At 41.5% G+C, this 24,476-nt stretch overlaps 1 protein-coding gene across 1 annotated transcript in view; it reads right to left on the reverse strand.

Moving 5' to 3' along the window:
• Window positions 1-8,458: 8,458 nt before the first annotated feature.
• LOC117543396 (rho GTPase-activating protein 7-like) overlaps window positions 8,459-24,476 on the reverse strand; it is an 82,465-nt gene continuing 66,447 nt past the window's right edge. The window contains 13 exon segments of the mRNA XM_034211653.1: window positions 8,459-10,513; window positions 10,622-10,795; window positions 10,916-11,133; window positions 12,539-12,733; window positions 13,842-13,956; window positions 14,557-14,773; window positions 15,280-15,487; window positions 16,422-16,581; window positions 18,403-18,582; window positions 19,378-20,795; window positions 20,797-21,027; window positions 23,205-23,268; window positions 24,363-24,444. Of these exon segments, the coding sequence (XP_034067544.1) occupies window positions 10,414-10,513; window positions 10,622-10,795; window positions 10,916-11,133; window positions 12,539-12,733; window positions 13,842-13,956; window positions 14,557-14,773; window positions 15,280-15,487; window positions 16,422-16,581; window positions 18,403-18,582; window positions 19,378-20,795; window positions 20,797-21,027; window positions 23,205-23,268; window positions 24,363-24,444 (3,362 nt within the window). The 3' untranslated portion in view covers window positions 8,459-10,413.

Consider the following 24,476-nt stretch of genomic DNA (forward strand, 5'->3'; position numbering starts at 1 on the left):
TTTAATTTGATCCTTTACCCTGCATTATACATGCGCTGAATGCCAATTTCACCTTTTTGCCTTTCGGTAGATAATATTTTCCATTGCAAGTTCTTGTGCTGCTCTTCGTTTTGATACGACTTAGATAATACCGTTTTATTACAAGTGCAACCCTTCAATAAAATATTTGAATACACATAAATATATTCCATCCCTCACATACTTATGTATAATAACTTGCTTTATATTTTGTTATTGTTAATTTGGAAATTCAACATGTATATTTCTAGTCTTTTTAATTTGTATTGTACAATGCCATGTATTTTTATGCTGCTGCAACATAAAAATGTCCCAAATTCGGATCAATAAAGTACATATTATCTTCTTATCTTATAACGATTAGGTAAAACAAATAATCGTCATCTGTCATCTGCTAAAGTCATGGTACATACATATACACACTGTATTTAGGAGCTAAATGTATTAATATGTGAAAATATAAAAAGCAAATGACCTTATGGGGTGGCTGTGGCTCAGTGGATACAGTGCTGGACTTTGAATCAGTGGGTACCAAGTTCGAGTCCCACTGTAGTCAGCATGTCGTTGTGTCCCTGGGCAAGACACTTCACCCCAAATTGCTCCTGTGGGGATTGTCCACAGTACTGAATACTGTAAGTATTTGGATAAAAGCGTCTAACAAATGACATGTTATGGTGTTTTGATGCTAGTGCAGACTTGTAGTATTTCTCATATTTAACTTCTTAAATAATATGTAATTTATTTAAAGTTACATTTTAATTGAACAATGCTTTAACAAACAAATATTACAGATGAAATGTTTTCATATGTGAATGGCTCCAACTATAACTTCAAATATAAAAAGCAGTCTTAGTCTTAGTCTTATGATCATGATGTATTTAGATTGATGTGATAATTATCGATGAAAAATAAGCATTAACAGGGTTGTTTAACTGCAAACAACATCAACATTGGTCTTATGACAGACTAGATAAGATAGATAGATAGATAAGTACTTTATTGATCCTAATTTGGAAAATGTTTGCGATGCAGCAGCATAGACAGTAGAAATAAACAATCCAAAATATTTCTGAAGTAGAAAGTGTGCAGCAAAACAACTAATTAAAAAGCAAAAAACAACAACAAGAAAGCGTCAGGACTTATTGTGCAAATACTTTGATCAGAAATGTCAAATGGATGTTTGCTTTCATGAAGAAATGTGCCTTGAACTTTGACCTGTATTAGGCATAGCCTACTGTGTTTAATGTTGACCCGTGAAGTCACGCTGTTGATTCTCTTCCATCTATTCATTCATGTCGGCAGTGCTATATTACCAAAGCTTTCCATAATGTGGTTAGGATTGTCGGCAGTGGTGAAAGACTTATTTAGATCATTTAATTAAAAGTACTAATACCATACTGTGAAAATACTTTTACAAGTCCAATTTCTGCATTCAAAACATTGCTTCAGTAAAAGTATGTAAGTTTTATAAGGAAAATGTACTGCAAGTGTAAAAGGTAGTCATTGTGCAGTGTTTAACGATTATATAAGGATGTTTTTTAAATGAAAATTACTCCTGCATAATGTTTACAATGCTATTTACTCTTGAATTGATCTGCTCATTTCAGCTCCATTGTGGGTAGTTGGATTTTTTTAGATCATCATATGTTTAATTTCTTATGAGAACGGTGTAAAGAAAGTACTTAGCTGACTTAACTTCAGTTACTTGTGTAAGTGTACTAGATAGGGCCCTTCTCACTTCTCTTATTTTTCATTTCCTCGCTCCTCGGTCTCGGTCTCACCGGAAGTTGATTTGTCTGCGCCATCTGCTCCGGAGGAAAGGACGTCCCATTGCTCTTAAAACTAATTTCCCTGCTTCTCGTGGTTTCCTTGCGTCCCTCCATGCTTCCCTGGTAGGAGGGACTAGTCACAGGGAAAAAACGCAAGTGAGGGATGCAAGGAATCCATTTAACCGAAGTGAGAAGGAGGGCCCATAGTCTATCCCTGGTTACATGAGGCCAAACAGGGCTGATGTGATTCTACTTCCTGTAGCTGTCACGATCTGTCTGTGTTGTGTTTTGTCTTGTCTTTTTCTGTCTTTGGTTTCATGTTTTATTTTGAAAAGTCTTCACCCCCTGTCTTGCCTGTTGCTGTCTGCCTGTTTCCCCTCCTACCTAATTACCCGATTGTGTTCACCTGGTGCCCCTGTGTTTTATCCTCCCTCCTCACCTGTGTCTTGTTTGTGTGATTAGTCTTGTGTGTATTTAAGTTCTGGTTTTTCTGTCTGTCATTGTTGGTTCATTGTTTGTTGTTGACTGTGTTCACGAGGTAGTGTTCTGTTTTGTTCCTTAAGACCTTGAAATAAAGGTAATTTTTCCTGTTTATTCCGCATTTGGGTCCTTCCTGCTAGTGATGGCGAGATGAAGCCTTATGAAGCTTTCCAGCCAATTGGTTCGCAAAAGGGTTCATCTCATGAGGCTTCATCATGGGCTTCATTTGAACACAAACCCCCTGTTGGTCAAAGTGTGTAAAACAGGCAGATTGGACATCTCAACAGTGTGCTGTATCTCATACCGAGTTCCCATGAGTAAAGCCTTAGAATAACTCTAAACAACGAACATTAAATCATATTTTCATGTTAACAATATTGTATTTATTCCAGTTTAATGATTGTGATTGAAAAGCCTAAGGACGCTGGTAAACATTGCAAAGAGGGATTTGTATTCCTTAATAATATTCCTAAACTTAACCATGTTGTAGCCTGAGAAAGGCTAAACCATATCAAAGAATACATTTATTAACTACATTGTCTCATTTAGCTGTAGCTTTTATAAAAAATTAAAAAAAGACGTATTGACCAGTCGTTGAACCAGGGACCCTGCAGTCGTGAGTCGACTGCTTTCCAGCTGAGCCACAGCACCCACACTAAATTCATCTGAAAACACTGCACGCTATGTATTCCTGTATTTATTCATTTATTTATTCATTGATGTTTTTATTCCTACTTTTATTTATGCTTTTATTTATTTATACTTAAAACATGTTACGACCTCTATATAAGAGGGTCTGAGCTCTCTTAATTCCATCGTGTCACCGGCCCGGGTACAGGAGGGGTAATATGGTTCTTATTATACATCCATGGGTAATATGAGCTTTGTGGTTCAACCGATTTGCTGGAAGCAGATCACTAAAAGGTTCATCTGAGGCTTCATCATGGGCTTCATGTGCACACAAGACCCCCTGTTGGTGAACAGGTGTAAAACAGCCAAATATTATTTGTAATCTTTGACATACTAAAAATACTGGAAATAATTATACAAAAGTGTAAAAGACGTAACATGTATTTGTAATCCTGTATTAACAGAATTTTGCACCAGTAAGTGTTTTAAAATGACTGTATATAATAATAAAAACAATGTATCAATACAGTATCTTGTTGTTATATCTATACATAAATAAATATAAATGTCTGCTACCTTCTATAAAGACAAAAGAAGCAATATATGTTCGAAAACTGGAAAAGAAGAAGGGTTTAACTTTCCAGAGGGCAGTGAATATGCTTGTGTGACTTTGCAGAGGGCAGTGAAAATGCTTGTGATTCATGGAACAATTTTATTGGTTTTTGTTTAAAAACAATATTTTTTCCACAGTTTTCGGGCTTAGGCGATTTATTTTCTTTGACACAACTTCTCCTGCCTTTGAAAAGACCCTTTCACACGGGACTGAGGAAGCAGGTGTGCACAAAAAAGTGACTGCAAGTTTATGCAGGTTTGGATAAACATGTTTTTGTGTCTGCCAGTAGTTCAGAGGGTCCTCCAAGCGTCCGATATTTGGTTCGGCCAGGTACCGCTGGATTTCAACAGTTGCGTCAGCTGTGACATTCTTGGTCTTCCTGGACATCTTCACAGTCTGATCCAATTTATGCCAGAGTTTGTTTCCTGAAAAGTATACACAGAGAGTGTCAGTGGATGTAGTAATTACTTCAAATTGCTTTAAAATTCATACAATTACCTGGGGTTTCTTGTTCAGGTTGAGATGTGGATGGACTTTCTTGGGGCACGGCTTCAGGTGTTCGGATCAGTGCACTATATCACATGCTGCAACGTCTGGTGGACCTCAGAGAACCAGTTGGTGCGGCATTAGCCAGTTTTGAACACATAAATCACCACACTGACCTCTGCTGAGTTCACCACCATAAGTGGGTGCCTCTCTCTGCTGTCTGGATTCAATGATGATGATTCAATCATTGAGCTTTCTGAGGAGAAAAATGTATCTGGTTCCAAGGTTGTGCCCCTCCTCAAAATGCTGGAGCAAATGCTTCATGAGGAGATGGCAAAAACTGCAATAGGTTCAAAGTGATCCAATATTCAATTAAGGCAACATTTGATTGGAATATGTAACATTTACAAAGTTCTTGTTGAAGAAATGCGACATACACATTCAGAAATGAGTGGACACAAATTGGAACAAAATGTTGCCAATATAATGCACAAAGTGTGTTCAATTATATCTCATCTATTCTGTGTTTTACTTAAACCAACAAATATCAAGCTTATATAAACTATCAATTAACATAGACGTTCAGCAAAATCTGAAGAACGGAAGTAAGAGGATACCCAAAAGTCATAGACTTTCAACATATTTGCTGTGTCTTTGTTACTTGTATATTCTCATTATTATACTGTATTTATTTTCAATTTACGGTGGCCCTGAAGTGCAAGTCAAAACAACATTTCACAAAACACAACAGCATTTCACAAAACACTTAAATATTTCATAAAACACGACATTTCAAAAAACATTACAGCATTTCACAAAACACTTCAACATTTCAACTTTTACGGAAAGGGTATTCCTTTTGTGATTGGGCAGAGCCAGCCAGAGAAGCACTGCTGTGATTGGTTGTTTTTGCTGCCAGTCAATAAATAAAGCTTCGTGATTGGTCAGCACCCGACAGCGCCACGTATAGAGAGCCAAAGTCCCTCCCTTTCCGGTGGACCTCCATGGGACCTTATTTCGGAAAAATTATGTATTGAAGTCAATGGCGAGAGAAAAATTATCTTTCGATCCCGTTTGAATTGTGCCACGAATTACACATATGATGTTTGTCAATTTAAAAGACAATTTTGCAAGTTACATTTTTTTTTTAGCATCCGGGCTTAAACGGTGTATTATAGAATGATCACACCGGTGTGACAGTACTCTTCAAAGGGTTCACGAAATATGACTACTGCTCTTACTGTTTAACATTTTGGGTTACTTAAAGGTGGGGTAAGTTTGAGAAACTGGCTCGAGATACACTTTTTGTTATATTCCATTGAATGCTCTTAACATCCCGATAGCAATGAATATCTTAAGTGCTTTGACAAAAAATCCATAAAAAATGTCATCTGTGGAAGCTGTAGTACTGTAAAAAGCACGACCAATCATTTTAGCTGGCCCGGCTAAAATAACTGGATGGCCTACCTGCCTGTCAGCATTCCATCTGTGCACAAACTTATCTCGTGCCCTCATTGGTCATGTGCGCGTTCGTGTGTGTTGGAGGAGGGGCTCTGTAAGGAAGTGGCAGATTTTTTCCAGCTGTGTATTTTCAATTTCTAGCTGGTTCTCCAAAATTACCTACCCCACCTTTAAAAACGTATATTTTCTTGACTTGGGACTAAAAGGTTTGTCTTTATTCCTGTCTGCATTCTGTAAAGTGTATTTACACTGGTGTTTTGTGAAATGCTGTAGTGTTTTCTGAAATGTTGAAGTGTTTTCTGAAAGGCTGTAGTGTTTTCTGAAATGTTGAAGCGTTTTCTGAAATGCTGTAGCGTTTTGTGAAATGTTGAAGTGTTTTGTGAAATGCTGTGGTGTTTTCTGAAATGCTGTGGTGTTTTCTGAAATGCTATATCGTTTTCTGAAAATGTTGAAGTGTTTTGTAAAATGCTGTGGTGTTTTCTGAAATACTGTGATATTTTCTGAAATACTGTAGCATTTAGTGAGGAGTCTCATTATTATGAGCATTTTATTCCAAACGGCCACCAGAGGACAGTGTTCAATCATAAAACATCAGTTAGGTGTGCCATGTGGATCATTAGTGACCTCTTGTGTTTGGCCTGAGACATCTCAATAGGGAATCAGCTGAATATGTTAAGATAGATAGATAAATAGATCGATAGATAGATAGATATTTTATTGATCTCAAATTGGGACATAATTATTTATTTTAATTATTTTAATTATTTTGTTACAGCAGCAGTGTGTTCAGACATTACAATATTTAAAAAGTGGCAAATGCCTATTAACAGCCACATAGGTTAAATAGTATTTGAAGGAAGCACTTTCTTTCTCTCCCTGTCACACTCATAAATATAAATGAGTGTAAGCATACACTCTGCCATGCAAGTACACTGGTGATTAGGTCATTAACACAACTAAACTGTGTGTAGGTGAATATAAAGAAACCTGATTTTTTTGTACAGAAGGACAGATCTGTTTTCCTGCTTAAAAGCTTCACTACCGTCCTTTGGAATTTCAGCAATATGGAGATATGATGAGGAATATATTATATGAGGTTCTGTTGTTCTTTTCCATGTTGACTCTGAAAACAAGGTGTTATCAATGACACACCGTTTCTGTTGCCATAACAAAACCAAGTAATCCACAGCATTCCAGTCCACATGAAGACGTGGTCAGACGTGGTCAGGTCTCTCATAGTTGAAGTGTACCTTGGATGAAAATTACAGGCCTCTCTCATCTTTTTAAGTGGGAGAACTTGCACAATTGGTGGCTGACTAAATACTTTTTTGCCCCACTGTATATCGCACTCCTGATTTCTTGTGGCCAAAAACGACTTCTCATTGCTCATGTTTGTGAGTTAATCTGGGGAAACTGCTCTAACTGCACAATAGGATGTGATGAATAAATCAAAGTAAAATAATCAGGATATCGCTGGTGCTGTCAGCTGTCTTGTGCGTATTCTACTTAAGCTTTGCAGTTGGTTGAACATTTATTTAACTTTTCAGTCTTATCTTATCCTTAATATATCTCTTTTTGTAAACATCAGTATGATCACTTCTCACTTAGGGTAAACCATATAAATGGGTGTTGGGTAAACCACATTGTGATGACAGCTGTTCAAAATATTTAATTTCCTTATCCCAAAACCACAAAAGAAAAGGAGGAAAGTCTGGTTCAGTTCCAATTATTGATTCATGTTTAGTTATTAAGATTCTTTGATATATTTCTCCCAATATATTTGATCCTTTCCATCTCTCAATCTTGCATGCATGTTTAGTTTTGATTTCATCACCAGTACGTCATAATAATGAGATTGTAGAGATACTGATTTACAGGATAGTTTTTCTTTTCTCATTACAATCCTTATTTCAGAACAAAATAATGTGGGAGATCCCCAATTGTAAAAATGTAATATAAAATTCTAAAATCAGTGTATTTGCAATAACCAGCAATAACCTTCACTTACGGTACAGCAATTCATATGAATGTCTTTCAAAGTGAAAAAAAAAAAGCACAAACACACACGTATGCATGCACTTGCACATTTGTATTCATTTATCAATGTGGGAAAGCTTCTGCGTCTGATTCTCAAAGAACAGCGCAGGAATGCAGTCCTGGTGCTGACACCCGCTCAGCCTTATCTGGCTCTGCATAATCTCCCAGAGGTGTTTGGGTTCCCAGCAGAAATACATACACATGTGCATGCAAAAAAATAACTGGCATATGGAGAAAAAACGTGTGCTCAGACACGTAGAAAGTGAGTTAATCATAATGTTCTGGAGACAAATCTGGTTAATATACAAAACAAAAACAAAGGAAAGAACAAACACTGTGGCTTCATGTGCAATTTCTTTTAGGCTCTGGCTAATCTCTAGTTCCTGAAGTACATGAAGTGCTAATGGTCCACTAGAAAAACAAGCGAGCAAGTATGCCAGCACAAAATGTAAATGCATTGTTTTAGCTCAAGTACGCTGTGTGCTGTCACGTTAACACTTGTTAAACATGTATGGAAAGTACCTGTCCTTGAGTTATGTAAATACACAGTTTATAGATCATAATTACTCTGTGTAGGGGTCAGAGCAGAGCGGGAACACAAGTGACACCTCCGTCCGTGTGTTGGAACTTTCTTCTACATTTCTACATTTGCCCCCCCCCCGGTTGAGTGTGCAGGGTCCAACCCAGGCCAGCTGTGGGACAACAGACTCTATTGTCTTCTGCTTAATGGAACAGTTATGTAAGAAGTAAGACAACAAGTGAGATCACCACATACCAACTCAGAGGACTCGCCACTCATCCAAACTCCTAGAGTTATTGGGTGGAATAAACACAGATAGTTGGATGTAATAATAATAGTAATAATAATAATACATGGGATTTTTATAGCGCTTTTTCTAATGCTCAAAGACGCTTAATGTAATGGCTGAGAACAAACTTAAGTGTAAACAAATGACACAAAACATTTTTATTTTAATACATTTAATAGTGCACTTTGATTAACCTGTACAGAAATAATATTAATAAAAAAGATAAAACATTTGTTCATTTCTGTAACACAAAGCTTAACATTTACAATAAAATAAAATGGTATGATACAAAACAAACATATCTGAGGAATAAATATATTTGTTTTAAATTAACTGTAAATATCATGCGTTATTATTTGGCAGGGACACAGTTAAAGGTACAAACACTTTTACGATATCAACAATGGCTTAGCTTTTTAATCATACGACTCAACACGAGAAATGCGCGCCCTCAGATTAAAGCTCGAGTGTTATGAGTGCTACTTCTTTTTAAACACTGACAGACAGCACAGAGAAAGAAGCGTATACACAAAGATCGTTTTCCTTCCTTTGAAATCACACAAACATTCAATCTGCCCTCTTCTTTACAGTAAAACCTGTAAAATCTCCACCTTTATAAAAGGACCATTTTTTGTTTACTTCTCATCTTTTACAGGACTAGTTAGAGGTTTCTGTTGCAAGTTAAAACAGTGCATGTTTTGTTTTTATGTACATAATTATTGTGAAATCAAATTATGTTTTATAATGAATACAAGTGATATCCGGCCTACGACAAAAAAAGTGAATTGACTGTGCTCTCAACAACCTCTAACTTTTTTTTAGGTAGAAGGAATACGCAAAACTTATTGTTTTAGCTATTTTTCATTTTTGGTCCATTATTGTTGATCTGTTGGTCTTACATTCTAGCTGAGTTGGTGTGATAATATAAAATATGCAACACTCTCTGTCTCTAACATTGATCCTCAGTCAGAAACCTTTTCTTATGAGCTCTTACTGTTGGTGAATAATTGGCTTTGTTACAAGCATAGTTACTAATTTGACCCATGTCTCTTCAAAAACTAAAATGAAGACACATCTTTTTGTATGTCAGTAAATGATGCCGTTTCCTGATTGTTCCTTCTCTTATTGGTGTGCCAGCCACCATTACTCATCTGTCTTTCCTTCCTTTATTGAAACACTTAAACCCGAGTATCACCCAGCTTCCATCTCTCTATGACCTTTCTACTGTCTACATATTACCGGCACATTCGCATCTTTCTTCACCCATGGATTCATCAATCAACTGACTACAATATTGTATACTATTCCTCCTGTGCCTTGCTGTAACAGAATAAAGGGACAGAGGTATCACAAGACAGACACACACCATTACTGTGAACAGAATACTGTATGTACACATTATGCTGCCACTGGAAACCAGTGCGAGGAATATGTATTTTTTAACTGCTTTGAAGCCACACGCACGCGCGCGCGCACACACACACACACACACACCCACCATGTATACATCACTTCAGGGGACATTACATTGACTTACATGCATTTCTTGGAGACTTATCCTAACCTTAACCATAACCAACACATGTCTAACCCTAACCCTAAACCTAACCAAGTATTCACCCTAAAATTAATGATTCCCCTCATGGGGACCTCCAATTTGTCCCCATAAGGGAGGCCAGTCCCCACACGTAACTGTGTAAACAGATTTAGGTCCCCACAAGTATAGTAATGCTTGGCCACACACACACACACGCGCGCACACGCACACGCTTCTCAGAAGCAATAGCTCCCTTTGGAGAAACCCCACATCCCGTATGAGCGATATCTTGTCCTTAAGCCCAGATAAATGTTTGTGTGAATAAGTTCTCCTGGCAGCACACTGAGACCCCGACCGCTTTAGATGATAACATCAATCCGTTGTAACAAAATCAGAGCAAAAAAAGTCCTTCAATCCAGGATCCGTCCTTTAAGTGTGAGTGTTAATAGGCTTGGACCCCGTCTACCTCTCAGTTGGAAAGGGTGGAATGAGTCATTGGAGTCCTCAGTGGGATCCAGATGATGTCATGTTATGCTGTTGAGTCTGGCGATGCCCAAATTGCACTCTGCTTTCTCATTTGTCCATGGGCACAGAGAATGAGTCACGTATCCGCGCAATCTCTGCAGCGCACTGGTGTCCATACAGTTTATTGTACCACTCTGGGAAACGACCCCTGAAGAAAGGGAAAAAGACACGTTAACTTATTGTGTAATTAAATAAAGGACAATGTATGACCACAAAACAAACACTATATCTAATCGCTAATTCCTCATTAACTCACCTGCAGTCGATCCTGGAGATATGTGTGAGTCTGGATTTGTTGGATCCACAGGGCTCGATGAAGTAGCGTGAGGTGAGGACATTGGCCCGGACCCCTACAACAGGGGCGCCTTCATGGTCCACAGATGTACAAACCAGTGCACACGCTCCTTTTGGCAGGTCTGTTACCCATGTTCTAGTAGAGAGAGTAAAGACTTTGGATTAAAAAACACATTTAATCCGAGCAGAACATCACAAAAAGATGAAGACAAACACAAAAGAGAGACAGAGGGAGCGAGAGAAAATCAATGTGTACCTGAGCACTAGGTGGTCTCTGGTGGGGTGTGGAGCCATGGTGTTCCTGACATACTGGTAGACCTCTGTCCTCTCATCTAACGTCTCCACCACCCGGCTCTCCAGCAGGTCCTCGTCCCAGTAGCCCTGCTCCCGCAGCACTCTGGTCAGAACCTCCTCAGGACCCACAGGCATCTCCACGGTCACCTTCCACAGCCGCAGAGGATAGCCATCATGCACCTGGGGAAACACGGGAAAGACCAAAACAAACTTAACATGCAGTTCTTTTGAAATGATTCATGTTTAGCTGCATTTTACGCCTTCATTTGGCAGCCTAAATCATAGGGATGACACGATAAAATAAGAGAGTGATTACGAATTAAATGCAAGAAAGGTCCCTGGTCCTGAATATCTTGTGATATTAAAGTTGTATTATTTTTGTGAAAGAATCTCCTATTTTAATATTGTGTGTCACAGTCTTCAGGCTAAGACACACCTTAATCTTGAAATCTGTCAGGAGGTAATATCCTGGAGATCCCATATTTTTTAAATGAACTTTAAAAGTCTTATGCAAGTGTTCAGTGGCTTCATTTAGGATATCTAATGTCATCAGTCATATTTACAGAAATTATAAGAGGTATTCCAGCCACCAACAGTGAGGCTGTGTTTCAAAACCTCCTAATGCCCTTCAGCAAAGTCAGCTGCTTCGCTCTGCCATCAGATGATAAAAAACACTCTGCGCCTTGTGACTCAAACTGGAGCAGAAGATAACCTCATCCAGAGCCCTCGCACACTAGACACAGGAAATGTAGGCCTGGGATAATGGTGAGCTTGTGTATGTTTGTGTGTGTGTGTGTGTGTCAGGCTGATGTCATCCTGGGATAGAGTCCAGTTCTGGGATGGGAAAGAGAAGCCAGGGACAGGCCAGTTTCACACAGATGTGTTTCTATACAGGAAACCATAACTGCTGGTTTTCCACTCGGTATTTAGAGAGGCAGGAGAGAGGGAAAGGCAGACATGAAGAGGAAAGGGGACGACAGGAAACACAGATAGCTAAAAAGCTAGTGTGTGATTTATGAATGGTGGCGTGTTTACACAAATCCGTTTTTTCTCTCCCATTAATTCCTCTTTAAAGGACCCCTATTATACTGTTTTTCATCAATATATCATAGGTCTCAGTTATATACAAAACATGTCTCTGAAGTGTTTGGCCTGAAATACCAAACAGATCATTGCAGCATCCCATAAACCCCTCTGTTTCAAAAGTGCTGATTCTCTGTGTTACTTTAGATGAAAATAAGGAGCCCCTCCCCACACCCCTCTGAGAGGTATTTGGTTAAAAATAACACAATGATGCTCTAGGAGGAGATTCAGGTGATATGGTGGGGGGGGGGGTTACCTTGGTTGGTTATTGGCTAACGGTTACACAAGCCAAAAAATCGTTATGACATCATAAAGTGGCCAAAATCTGATCAGCTCATTTTCAGACAGGTTTTTATAGAAATGGATCAGGACAAAAAGTGAGAGAATCTTTGTTCCTGAAACTTTGTGGAGTGGATTTTGCATAATAGGTGACCTTTAATGAATCCCTCTGCCAAAGAGTGTTTTTTAAATGAACTATAGAGATTAAATGATGTGGGCTTACCTTCCTACAGGCCAGCTCGGCGTGCTCGGGTGTGGAACAGCTGTCGTAACCTTTGAACTTGTCCTTGGCGTCTTTGAGCAGGGTGTCCAGGCTGTCCCGCAGGAAGGCCTCTTCACCGGCGAGCTCCTCCAGACGCCGCGGCAACAGCGCCTGCTCCACGTACGAGTTCCTGCAGCGATTCATCTCATCTGGGATCTGTGGGGACGGAGGAGAGGGAGGAGCATTAGAGACAGGCCTTACCTTTCTGTTGTGTTGCTGGGAGTCATGAGCCGTAAATACGTGTCATTTACAGATTTTATTTGTTCTTTTTTCAGAAGATTTGATTTTAAACATTTAAAAAAAAGTATATAAGGCATCAAATCTGCTTTGAATATATGTTTTTAAACGTGTCTGGAGGGGATTGTCAAACTTAAAAATGGTAAGAGTGACTTAGTCTCTAATGAAACATTTTGTCAGGCAACCTGAGCGTATAAGACTGCAAACCGACACACACCACATCCTATTTTCATCTCCTTGTTAGCCTAGCTCATTCTCATTATTTCTCTCTCATCGTCTGTCTTCTTTCAAATTGAATTGAATTGAACAATAACAATGTTAGTCTGGAGGAAATTATGTTTATTTGTTAAAACTGGCTTTAAATGGAGACAGATTACTGTAAAATATTTTTCATATCCTTTTATGAACCTTTGCAAGCAAATACAGATCTAATTAAAAGGAAATAATTTGGGAGGTAATTGAGTTGCCTTGCTGTCTGATGTGACCATGACAGGAAACAAGAAAGCAATCTAATTAAACTTAACTAATAACCCGCAGTATGCAGCCTCTTAGTATTACCGTAGCATGTCAAAGGAGACTAGGCAGAGCAACGTTTTAGGCTGAATGAGATTGAAATTGGATTAGTAATAGTGTAGTTTGCTGATTATTATTATAATATTAATATTTCCTGTTTATCCAGTCAAGTGATTTCCTTGTTGACTCATGGATTTATGGGTTTGCAGCTTCTAATTTGTTTCCACCTTCTTTTTCCACCAATGTTTGGTATAAATGGAAAGAGAGATGAAGGTAAGTCTGCCCAACGGTGGCTTAAACAGGTTTGCCCATTTACTTTACACAATCATAACATTGCTTGAGGAAATTACATCATGAATTGAATCAGTGACTTATGCCATGTTAGATACTATATATGTTTACAGGTGTTTGGCAATGACACGGGAAAGTGAGCCGACATAAATTCAGTCAGCAAACCACATTTAATTTTCATGCTAACTTTAGCTTTAAAGCTCAAGTGTTGTTCACTACTGACCCGAAAGAGTTTGCTGCACTCCTGGATCATGTGTGCCAGGCCATGAGTGGCAGCCAGGTTCTCATTCAGGTCTCTTTGGTCCGGCTTTCCCAGTGTCTGCTTCCTGTTCATCACCCTTTGACCAAGGCAGAGGGGAAAGAAGGACAGTATGATTAGTAACAGCATTCATCATCCAGACAGCGTTCATTGGAGAGAGTGGAGGAAGCGGGTTGAAAGAAAGAACACCCTCTTCTAGCTTCACATATATTTCTTAATAAGGTAATATGTTTATGTAATCATTCTATTTCCTCTGTCTCTCCCTCTTCCTCCCCTGTCCAGCTTTGCTCTCCCTCCCCCTTTCTTCTCTATCCTCCATCTATTCTACAGTATCCGGCTCTTTTGCTTCTTTAGATTGACCCTTTCCTGTTTTGAGAATGTACAGCATATTTCATATGGAAGCTGCTAATACAAAATCTATATCAGTGGTGGCAATCAAAACAAAGGCAGTGACTGCGGCTGTGAGGTAGTGTGGTTGTCAACCAATCGGAAGGTCGGTGGTTAGCCCCTGTCAACATGTCGATATATGCTTGGGCATGATGGCATGGCTAACGGGGTGTGAATGCTGACTTGTTTATGTAAAAGAGCTTTGAGGGCTCGTAATGACTGCAAAAGCGCTCTATAAATGCAGTCCATGCCATTTAAATGAGAAGATGACAGTAGTGGAGCAGACACACACCTTGGCGAGGAGCTCTCCTTGCGGCGCAGGGTGTTGAGGTGGAAGAGGGATGGCGCCAGACACACAGCCAGGTTGGTGGGAGTCATCTGGTTCTCGGACACGCTGGCCGTCACGTCGCTCAGCAGGCAGAGCAGCGTTTTCAGCACCTCGCGGTTCTCGTCGGGCAGCAGCAGCACGGCGGCCCGCGCGGCCTGCAGACGCAGCTCTTTAGGCATGTCTGGAGAGGAAGAGGAATTATGTCAGGGCTCGTTTTTTTACATTATATACAGAAGAATAACCTTTGGCATTCTACATAATGACTTTTTCGAGTCAAGAAGTTAGCTATGATCTATGTGTCTTGTCTAAGCCTACATGTGTGTGTACACCATATGGTGTTCTTCATGTACAGGAATGGTATTGTTTCACTTTATACAAACAGTTCCGAATCCAAAGGTCGAGAATGTGCAGAGATGTGAACAGTGAGCCAAAGAAGGATGAACCAATCACATTATATAACATCATTCCACAGGCCTTTCCTGCGCTCGTGTTGTTTGTTTTCTTATTACGGTTTCACAATTTTCTTGCTTCATGGCAGGCAAGCATCTACAGCTCTAAAACAATAGCATCTTGTGCATTCCAGCATGCAATCCTCTTACAGACAGGTGGCTGTGTTTGTGAGGTAATGCATGTATTGTCTCAACAAGATTTTGTTTACTATTTGAATGTAGGTGTGCGTGTCCTTACACTGATAGATCTGGAGGAAGGTCTCAGACAGTTTGCTAGTGAGCAGGGGTTCTGGCAAATCTCTGAAGTACTGCTTCAGCATGTCGGCAACGTCATAAGCCGATTGGCCCTCGTAGTTGACGCCTCCCCCGTCTGCGCCGCTGGACTCGTTCATCTGGCGAAGAGCTTGGATACGAGATTTAACACCTGATTTCCTGAAAAGACCCACCTGGACAGAAAGTGACATGGGGGGGAGAATGGTTACATTATGCATACATACACAAGAATAGCTATGTCCGCTTGGAACTGTAGTTCCCTCATAAGTAATTACCATGAGTAATGTTTGATACTATCATGGAGGCGTATCAAAAAGGATTCATGAGCCCAAATCTTATTTGCAATGACCTTTAAATGATTATAAGACTGTTATAATTGAAAAATTACATTTTGGCTTATCCTCAAATCCGGAGCTTACAGTCAATATGGTGACATCACTGCAGATACTGTATTTATAAGAAGCTCCATGACACCCAGTAGGCATCGCTGTACTGAATGCTGTGTAGGGCCTCATCAGTAGCCTTTTAAGGCTGTATGAAATGGCAATGTTGGGAGGAAAAGAGACATAGGCTGCCGGCCGATGCCAGCCTGAATATTTTCCATGAGCATTCACCACCTTCAAACAGAGGCGCCTTGTCCTGCTTTGAATAGAACAGCATCACTCTGTTTTCTGTTTCGTCCTCTGTTATTAGCTATTTTCTACTAACTCCTTTCTTTCCTCTATGAATGTGCAAGCATATAGTACTCACACACACTAAGATAAATCAGTCATAATGTCCGTGGATTAAACAGACAGACACAGGTGATTTAACAGCTGCACACTTTGACTCTCTCCAGACCTCCATGCTTCAGCGGGGGAGAGAAGAACTGTAAACACTTACCGACTAAGTGTGTTTTCTGAGACATAACAACCACTGAAAAAACTGTGGATGAATATTTATTGATTGCACATTACGTATCTTTAGCACCAGATTATTGTTCTCTGTGTGAACTGAAAACGGAATCTTAATGACAGAGTGGAAGCTGCTTTGACGTTCCATGTACATTGTAATTACAGTATATGCAAATGTTTATATACATATGTCTATATGTGTATTTATTGTTACCTGGTCGAGGCACTGGCTGCGTAAATAGCGCATGGCCTGCTGGATCCCCTGAGGGAGCGGCTGGCCTGTCCGCTGGACCATGACTTGTAGTGGCACACCGAACACATTCCTGTCTTTGTAGTCACGCACCTTGATCCGCTTCATAAACTTTGGCACAGCCCTGCAACATGCACACACAAGAGAAAAAAACTCATCAATATCTGCTGCATAATGACATTAATTAAGATACAAATTAAGTTGTTCAGGTGTTGAAGGATTTCTTTAAATGCCTCCATTCTTACTCAGTTTCTTAGATGATGGATTGGACATATTTTTGGTCAAGTGGAATTTGTTTAGCTCTGCAGCACTAAATCACATCCCGACAGAAATAGACCAGCTACCCAAATGTGTTTTATGTGTGCAAGGAGGAAACCAAGCAGCTGTAGAAGCCTGTCTCCAGGTTTATGAGAGGGGAGGATAAACAGGGCGTAGGATGTACCGACGGGTGTCAAAAGGGGAGGATCCCACCCTTTTATACATCCGCACAAAGTGTCTGTCTCACTGTTTGTTACTTTGTGTGTTTGTGGGCTTGGGAGCAAGTGAACACCAAGTCTATAACCACAAACCCCAGAGTTGAAACATCAGCTCCGACCGTTTCACAAGAATGCACCCACAGATTTATGGCTGTGTATCTATCTGCATGGGTGTGAGTGTGTTTAGCAGAGAGACGCTATGTGTGACTCAGGACAGGCGCGTCTTTGTAGAAGCCGTTCACAAGACTTAAAACGCATCTCAGAATTACAGTTTGGGAAAAAATGGAAAGGAAGCATATTAAAGATCCGTGCCCGGAATTCTGGATATGTGTGGGCCTTCGGCGGCTAACAAGCGGCCTCTGTCTTTCAGAGAGCCTCAGCCTGTCATACGACCATCACAACGCCTTCTATTCCTGTCCTAGGGAAGGCCTCGGGTAGAAGAAATAAAGAAAGTGGAACAACAAGAATATGATGCGATTTTTTACTTTATTTTCTTAAAACTTTTAAAGTTGTATGACATTTTCCATACATGTTAGAAAATCTGTTCTGTGTTACTGTGATCCTGTGTGGTAGATGTATTTAATATTTCACAAGTTTTATGTTTTGACTCGGAAGAATGTCCAGTATTCAAAAGTTAAATCTTGTTTACATCACTTATATTTTTGACTGCTTTTCCTTTAATTATGTATCTTTAGCCCCACATGATTTTTCTCTGCGTGAACTGTAAACTGAAAACGGAACTGGAATCTGGAAACAGCTTATATATCTATGTACATTGTAATTACAGTATATACAAACGTTTATATATACATATGTCTGCTTTTCCTTTAGGGCTTCCCTATCACATGATCTTTCTAAAAGACTTTTACCTAGCATCTAACTTCCGACAAAAGGGAAAGATGCAAAAACCGAAGGCAGAAGTACAGTGGGAGAGAACTGTAAACTTGTAAAGCAGATACAGTAACAAGGAAGACATTATGTGCCATTGGAGAATCACAAGCAGATAATAAAGTATATATAAAGATAGCCGAGAAGTGATACAGAAGGTGGAGGGATAATGGCTGTGGACAGATCCTTCCAGCCTCCAGCTCTGGTAACACCATGCGTGTGAACTGCTATGATTGCCCCGTTGAGAAAAAGACAATGTACGGCCCCTTCCCAGCAATTACGGGCCTGGGAAAAGAATGTGAAACCCAACCTCTGTGGACAGCCGTCGCCACACAACAACCTGCAGATGGAGGGGATCGGGAGACGGGTGGGATAGGAGTTGGATTGATGGTTTGCTAAGTGGAAGTATTTGATGGCATCATTTACAGTAATTAATTAGCCAGACACAGATGGCCTCATGCAGGAAAAACAAGCTTTAAAGTTGTATTATGTATGTTGAACAATCACCATATGAAGTCCCCCTATCCCTAATACTCCCTGTTCCTTACACAAGAAATATAATTGTACTGTAGTCCACTCACCAGCTGAAGCCATGTTTGTTTGTAGGGGTGTGTCTCTCCAGCAGAGCAGTGAGCTGTAGCAGAGAGAGCTTCTGGAGCAGATTCATCTGTAGCACAGACTGGCAGCTAATCTGGAGCCGGGCCGACGCCAAGCTGGGCCGATGAGAGTTCTGGAAACTCGGCCAGCGCAGTTTCTGTGGTCTGGAGAATGTTCAGGGAAACGAGAGGGAGAGAGCACAAATTGAGCTGTGATTAAAAACGAGCAGTCAAACTCTTTGGATCTGTGTCATGCTTTTGTGTACACATAAACTTAGAATACAAACAAAGCCACACACAGTTGGTAGTTTCACCTGCCAAGTGATCAGTTAAGGGATTACAGGGATTTACGTACACATCAATCAGGAGATTGTCTTAAAGGCTAAAAAGTTGTACACCCCCAGAATGTAATTCTGCCTGCGGATTCCTGAAGGAACAACAGCCGTGCCCATGGAGACCAAGCAGCATTCCAGAATATTCAGCACCATTACGTCAGGAGAGGAGTCTCAGCGTGTCCCCATGTTTATCCTTTGCTGTCACCGTCTATGGAAAACTATGTTTTGTCGGTGCCTGAGTGTTTGTCTTTCTATTGTTTTGTTGTCTTTGAGCATTTCAGGCATTTAGGTAATGTAAGGCAGGAGTTTTACAGAAGAATACTAAGAGCATGAGCTTGTTTGTTTGAAATGTACTTGACTCTGAACACTAAAACATAGTATGAAAAGATTATATGAATGTAGTTTTTCACTGGAACGACTACAGGATAAATAGTCCCTATAATGCGAGAGAAACGTCTTTGAATTTGCCATTACAAAGAGATGAAAACTAAGAAACCAATATCTTAAAACCATGGCTAGATACCATGAGTGGTAGGTGAGATTTTCTTTTCTGTCATCATTTGTGTCAAGAAACTCATGGTTATCCTGCATTAGTAAAAAGACAATATAAATGTTCTTCACTGACCTGCTGGTTCTGGTTAGAGACGCGCCGACCCCAGAATCTCTCCTCTCTCTCATCCCCTCCTCCCCCTCTCCCAGCGGGTTTCCTGTGCTGTCTTGGTCACTTCCGTTTTCAGTCTCCTCCAGCCGGTTCTGCAGAGGAGAGGATGGGCAGGGGGAGGCAGAGTCTAGTGCCGAATCCGAGTCTCCTTCTTCCTCTTCATCCTCCTCCTCTTCCTCCTCCTCTCCGGCCCCAGCCTCTGACCAGGCGTTAACAAAGCGTTGCAGGCCGCTGACATGTTGCAGCACTTGCTCCAGTTTGCGCTCGTCCCCCTCCTCCTCCTCTCCTTCCTCCTCCTCCCGCTCAGTGTAGGGGACGTTGTCGTAAAAGCTGAGCCGGCTGTCGACGGATCCCACCGAGCAGTGCCGCTGGCGTCTGCTCTGCCGCCCCCTGAGGGTCACCGAGTTCCCGTTATCATTCCCATTGTTATTGCGTGAACTCCCATCCTGGAGGGCTTTGGGGAAGGTCCCAGGCTTGTGACCTTCTGGTAAGTAGAAGAAGATCATACCCCCTTCTCCCTCCTCTTCCTCTTCTTCAGTTTGTCTGGTATTGTCTCGAACACTGCAGTTGTTCCTGTGGTTCTGCTCATCAACTGTCATCCCACTGCTAGCTTGGCAGGGGATGGGTAGCGCAGATTTGGGTGTGGGTGTAGTTTGTCGATCTGAAGCTTGTTGGGGAAGGCTGAAAGGATCGAAACCCTCCAAATACATCCCGCCTCTCTTACTAGAGCCCGCCGCTGTGCTGTGGCTGCGAGCGCGAGTCACCGGGCTCGGCGTGCTCACTGCACTTCCACTGCTAGCTTCCGATTGGCTGCTCCCAGTGCTCCCAGTGCTGGTCTGTGTGGAGTAGGATACTGAGCGATTCCGGTTGAGTGTCATAGTCTGAGCGGGATTGCACTGGTGATTGAGGTTGAGGTTCATACTGGAGATGTCCACACAGTTGAGCCTTCGCAGCTTGTCATCATCCAGACCCTCTTTGATGACAGGCTCACTGATCTCTATCTTCCCCCCGCTGGTGCTCCCCTTCTTCTTTCTCTTGGAGGAGGTGCCGCTGCGCAGCCGCAGACTCTCCATCCTCTTGAGGAAGCTCTTTGCTCTTGAGCGTGTGCTCTTGCCGCTGCCACCTCCTCGGTCCAGACTTCCTCCTAGTCCTCCCATGCCTGTTTTCACATCAAAGGTGAACTGTCCGAGTGTCTCCAGGGGCGACGGAGGCATCCCATCAGACAGAGAGTCCTCGTTAGCGCATCCTGACCCGCCTGTGCCCGAGGATGAGCACATGCTTGCTACAGAGCTGGCACGAGTGGCGCCGGAGGCTTCATTTTTCAAGGCGGCACCATGGCTCTTCTCTTCTCTCCCTACACTCCCGCTGCTGTGGATGGAGCCCCACTTCAGGCTGCTCGCTGAGGTCGGTCAGCACACTCTCTGAACTGTTGGCTTCGCGCAGGGTGAGCTTGCCTTTCTGGGATGCCTCCTTTGGGAATGGGGGTGGCACAGCATCTGCTGGTAGTGAGGAAAAAACCTCCAGCTCCTCCATACGGGACCAGCGCTTGCTGTCCCTCTGGAAGGTCCAGCGGCCACTGATGGCACAGGGCTCGTCCTCATCGGAGTCCTCGCTCTGCAGAAGGGAGAAGGAGGGGATAAGGGACAGGGAGAAAGAAATAGGAGGAAGAGATGGAAAAAAGGAGAGGGAGGGAGAGGAACAGTTAGAGAACATTGCTACGTTTTCCATTTCTTTTCCAACATTCCTCACCTTGGTCCAGGAAACTTTCTAGAGTTATGGAATTTATTTTATAATTGTTGCATTTGCCCTTTGCCTTGTGTGCATTCACGTGTGCTTTCCAAATGTATCTATGTTTTTGTAAACTATATAAAATATACTTATGGCTGTAAAATGCCCCACAACCTAAGAACCGTTACGAGATCATTTGACACGGAATTCTACAATAGTTTTTATACAACATCATCCTAAACTTAGGCGTATGACCAGCCAGCAAACAGGATTCAGCTTCTTCCCGACTGCTTGGACAATAAATACGAAGACAAAAAAGTGACCATTACTGGGTGCCATGCAATTTCACAAAGTGCACACACCTCCCCCAGTTTGGTTAATCTATCTCAGGCCCTGGAGGGAGTTCAGGAAATTCCATTATGACCCCCATAGTTTGTAGTGCAGCCGGCTAGACTGGGGTCGCTCCCCCCTACAGTGTTTATCCCCTCTGTCTGTGTATATGTACACACACACACACACATTAAGTGTGATACAGCGTCAATGATACACTTCTACTGTCGTTGCTTATTCGTTATCTATGAGAGTGACATATATACACTTTCAAACACACTAAGCTGGGAGATTCCAAAAAGCCATCTTCACAGATCCCAATCCAAGTGGTGGACCAAACCACACGCCAAAATGTAACCACTCATTTATCTTTACCTTTCTGAAGCCCTATCTTACAGCTAAGAAAGCAATAACTTTAGAGGGTTTAAAGCAATAATTAGAACCCCCGAGAAATGTGCAGTTCAAAAAGAAAATCCATTAAAAAAACGGTCAAATTCACAAAACTCATGCTCCACTAGCTGAGTGCCAGTGTTCCATGGGCTTCATATACTGGCATCCTTGATTATATGTTTGCAGTGGAAACATTACGTAACTTCAAATAAAAAGTCACTGGGTTTTTGATCTATCGATGCGACCATTTATAGTGGACAATATAAACTTTTGTGACATTTTCAGATTCCTATATGTTTTCTTTTCTCTGGTTATGTTGGTTGGAATGTGAGATAACTGCACAGAGAACGTTGATTGGCCAACAGAGCGTCAAGCATTTATCAACATTCTGGAGCTATCTTATCCTCAAACCATCAAACCACCAAAGCATTCACTGAAACGGTAGGAGCTTTGAACCTCACAAGAAGTCTGCAGAAGGAAAACTATGTATTATTACTATTGGACAGATAGAAAGAACAAACCAAAAAGAAGGGATGGAGATTTAAGAGAGAGGGAATGTTAAGACATGAGGAGATCAATGCATTCCTAAGCTGTCTAAGGAGGGGGTTGTCATACTGCAAAGATGGCAAATAACCTCTTTGACTCCTCTACTCTTGTTGACTCCTGAAATGAAAGGTGACACGGAAAGGGTCATCCTAATGAATACCACCACACACAGAACAAGGATGTTACTATGTACCACTTAAGGCTGTTTGTGAATTAAGGTTAGTTAGTAGAAAAACGAGCAAATCTTGTCGCAAAGAGACAGTGTAAGTTAGTCTGAGTGGTTTACTTCAAAGGTGCTAAAACCATATACACACAATTATCATCATTTCTTCAAGAGGCTTGTTTCTTTGAACGTGTAATCTAAGAATGTGGTGTTTGAGGGAGTTGGCACTCAATCAAATACATCTATTGAGTTTGATCACATACAGGCGATGTTGGGTTGTTCGTTCTGCAAGATTGCGACAAAGCAGCAGTCTAATTGAGCCAGAAGTATGAGGAAGTATTTGAGAAAGAAGGGGAGCATGCCCTGAGTAGGGGGAGGTTCTGGTCAATGCAACCCCTTCATTTAGACATTAAAGTGATCCTCCTTCCCCCTAGGGTCCTCTCAGCCCACTTGATATAGAAATCAACCCAACAGGTGCCTTCTCATTAAACCAGACGAGAGAAAGACCACGGTTTCACCCTGTGGCCAACAGTGAACCGACGTTTGAGGTGAGGGAATGCAATTGTGGTTGAGGAGGCTTGCATAGGGGCTTTTCAGAAAGGTGCAGAGTTAATGCGTGTGCATGTGCACTTACTCTTTTTCTCTGCGGTGATATCTCCAGTCTCATCAAAGCACACTTGTTGAGGGTGTTCAGTCTCCTGAAAACACAAAAGCACACACACATGCAACATTAGAAACATTCAAAATGGACTCTAAAATATGCTAACCATCTGCTTTTTTCCCCAAAACACAAACCTCTCATCACCAAGAGGCTGTATGGTGGAAGAAAGGAGGAAACAGAAGGAAAGAGAGGAAGAGAAATAAAGAAGGGGAGCTTGGCTAATGAGCTGCTGAAGGATAATCTCCACATGAGCGGGAAGATAAAGAGAGGGAGACAGAAAAGGAGAGCGCAAGGAGAATGAAATCTGCTGGAGTAGTGACGAGAACTTGGGGAGGGGACAGAAAGCTTATCCCCCCGGCCACCTGGAGAAGGGGAGAGGGTGGTGGCTGGTTCCACCCTCTAGAGAGCTCTTAGGGCAGATCATGTAACAATAGAGAGATGAAGGGATGGGAACTGGGGGATAGTCTGGGTTGTGGGGAGGGGGCTGAAAGGCTGCCAACAGAGGAGACATTGAGATGATGGTTTCCAGATGTGTGGGGGGGGGGGGATACCTGCTGTGGTTTATTACTGAAAGTCAGTATTTGATGAAGTCGACTCCATTAAGTAGCTATCAATTTTCCCCAAATACGCTAATTCATATAGCTGGGGCACCAAGTAGGAAGCAAGCTAGTGCTTTTCAATGATACTCATGGCGTTAAGGTATTTTAAACATAGACTTACTAACATGTCTGAGACTTAAAACAACTTACAAGATGAAAAGAAAGACTGTAGAGAGCGTTGCGTGACCGTAGCATGCTGCAGTCAAAGGTATAGTGAGATATGTGCGTGCCAGGACAATACAAAATGATTGAGGCACACACTATCAGAGACTGAAGAAAACTACGAGAAGGAGATATGGCCAATGAGAGCTCAATGCAAAGGGAAACGGAACAGTGCATCTCTTCAATGTGCTTATCGTGTCATTATTTTATCTCATCGGTAACTTTCCAAAGCATGCCTCCTTTTGAAGTCATGCCCTCATGGTTTCATTTGGGAGAAAACAAGAGATGGAAGAAGATTTACAAGAAGAAGAAAGGCGCATAAGATCAAAAGAAGAGAAAATACGTATGAAAGGTTGACTTGTAATCTCACCTGCAGAGAGCCTCAATGGCGTCTCGATCGAGGAAGTCATGGTCCCTGGTGACTGAGGAGATGTCGATGGGGAACAGGGCATCTAAACAGAGAGGGTCTGGTTAGTGTGGGCAT

This window comes from Gymnodraco acuticeps, unplaced genomic scaffold, assembly GCF_902827175.1.
Source record: "Gymnodraco acuticeps unplaced genomic scaffold, fGymAcu1.1, whole genome shotgun sequence".
Classification (NCBI taxonomy): domain Eukaryota; kingdom Metazoa; phylum Chordata; class Actinopteri; order Perciformes; family Bathydraconidae; genus Gymnodraco; species Gymnodraco acuticeps.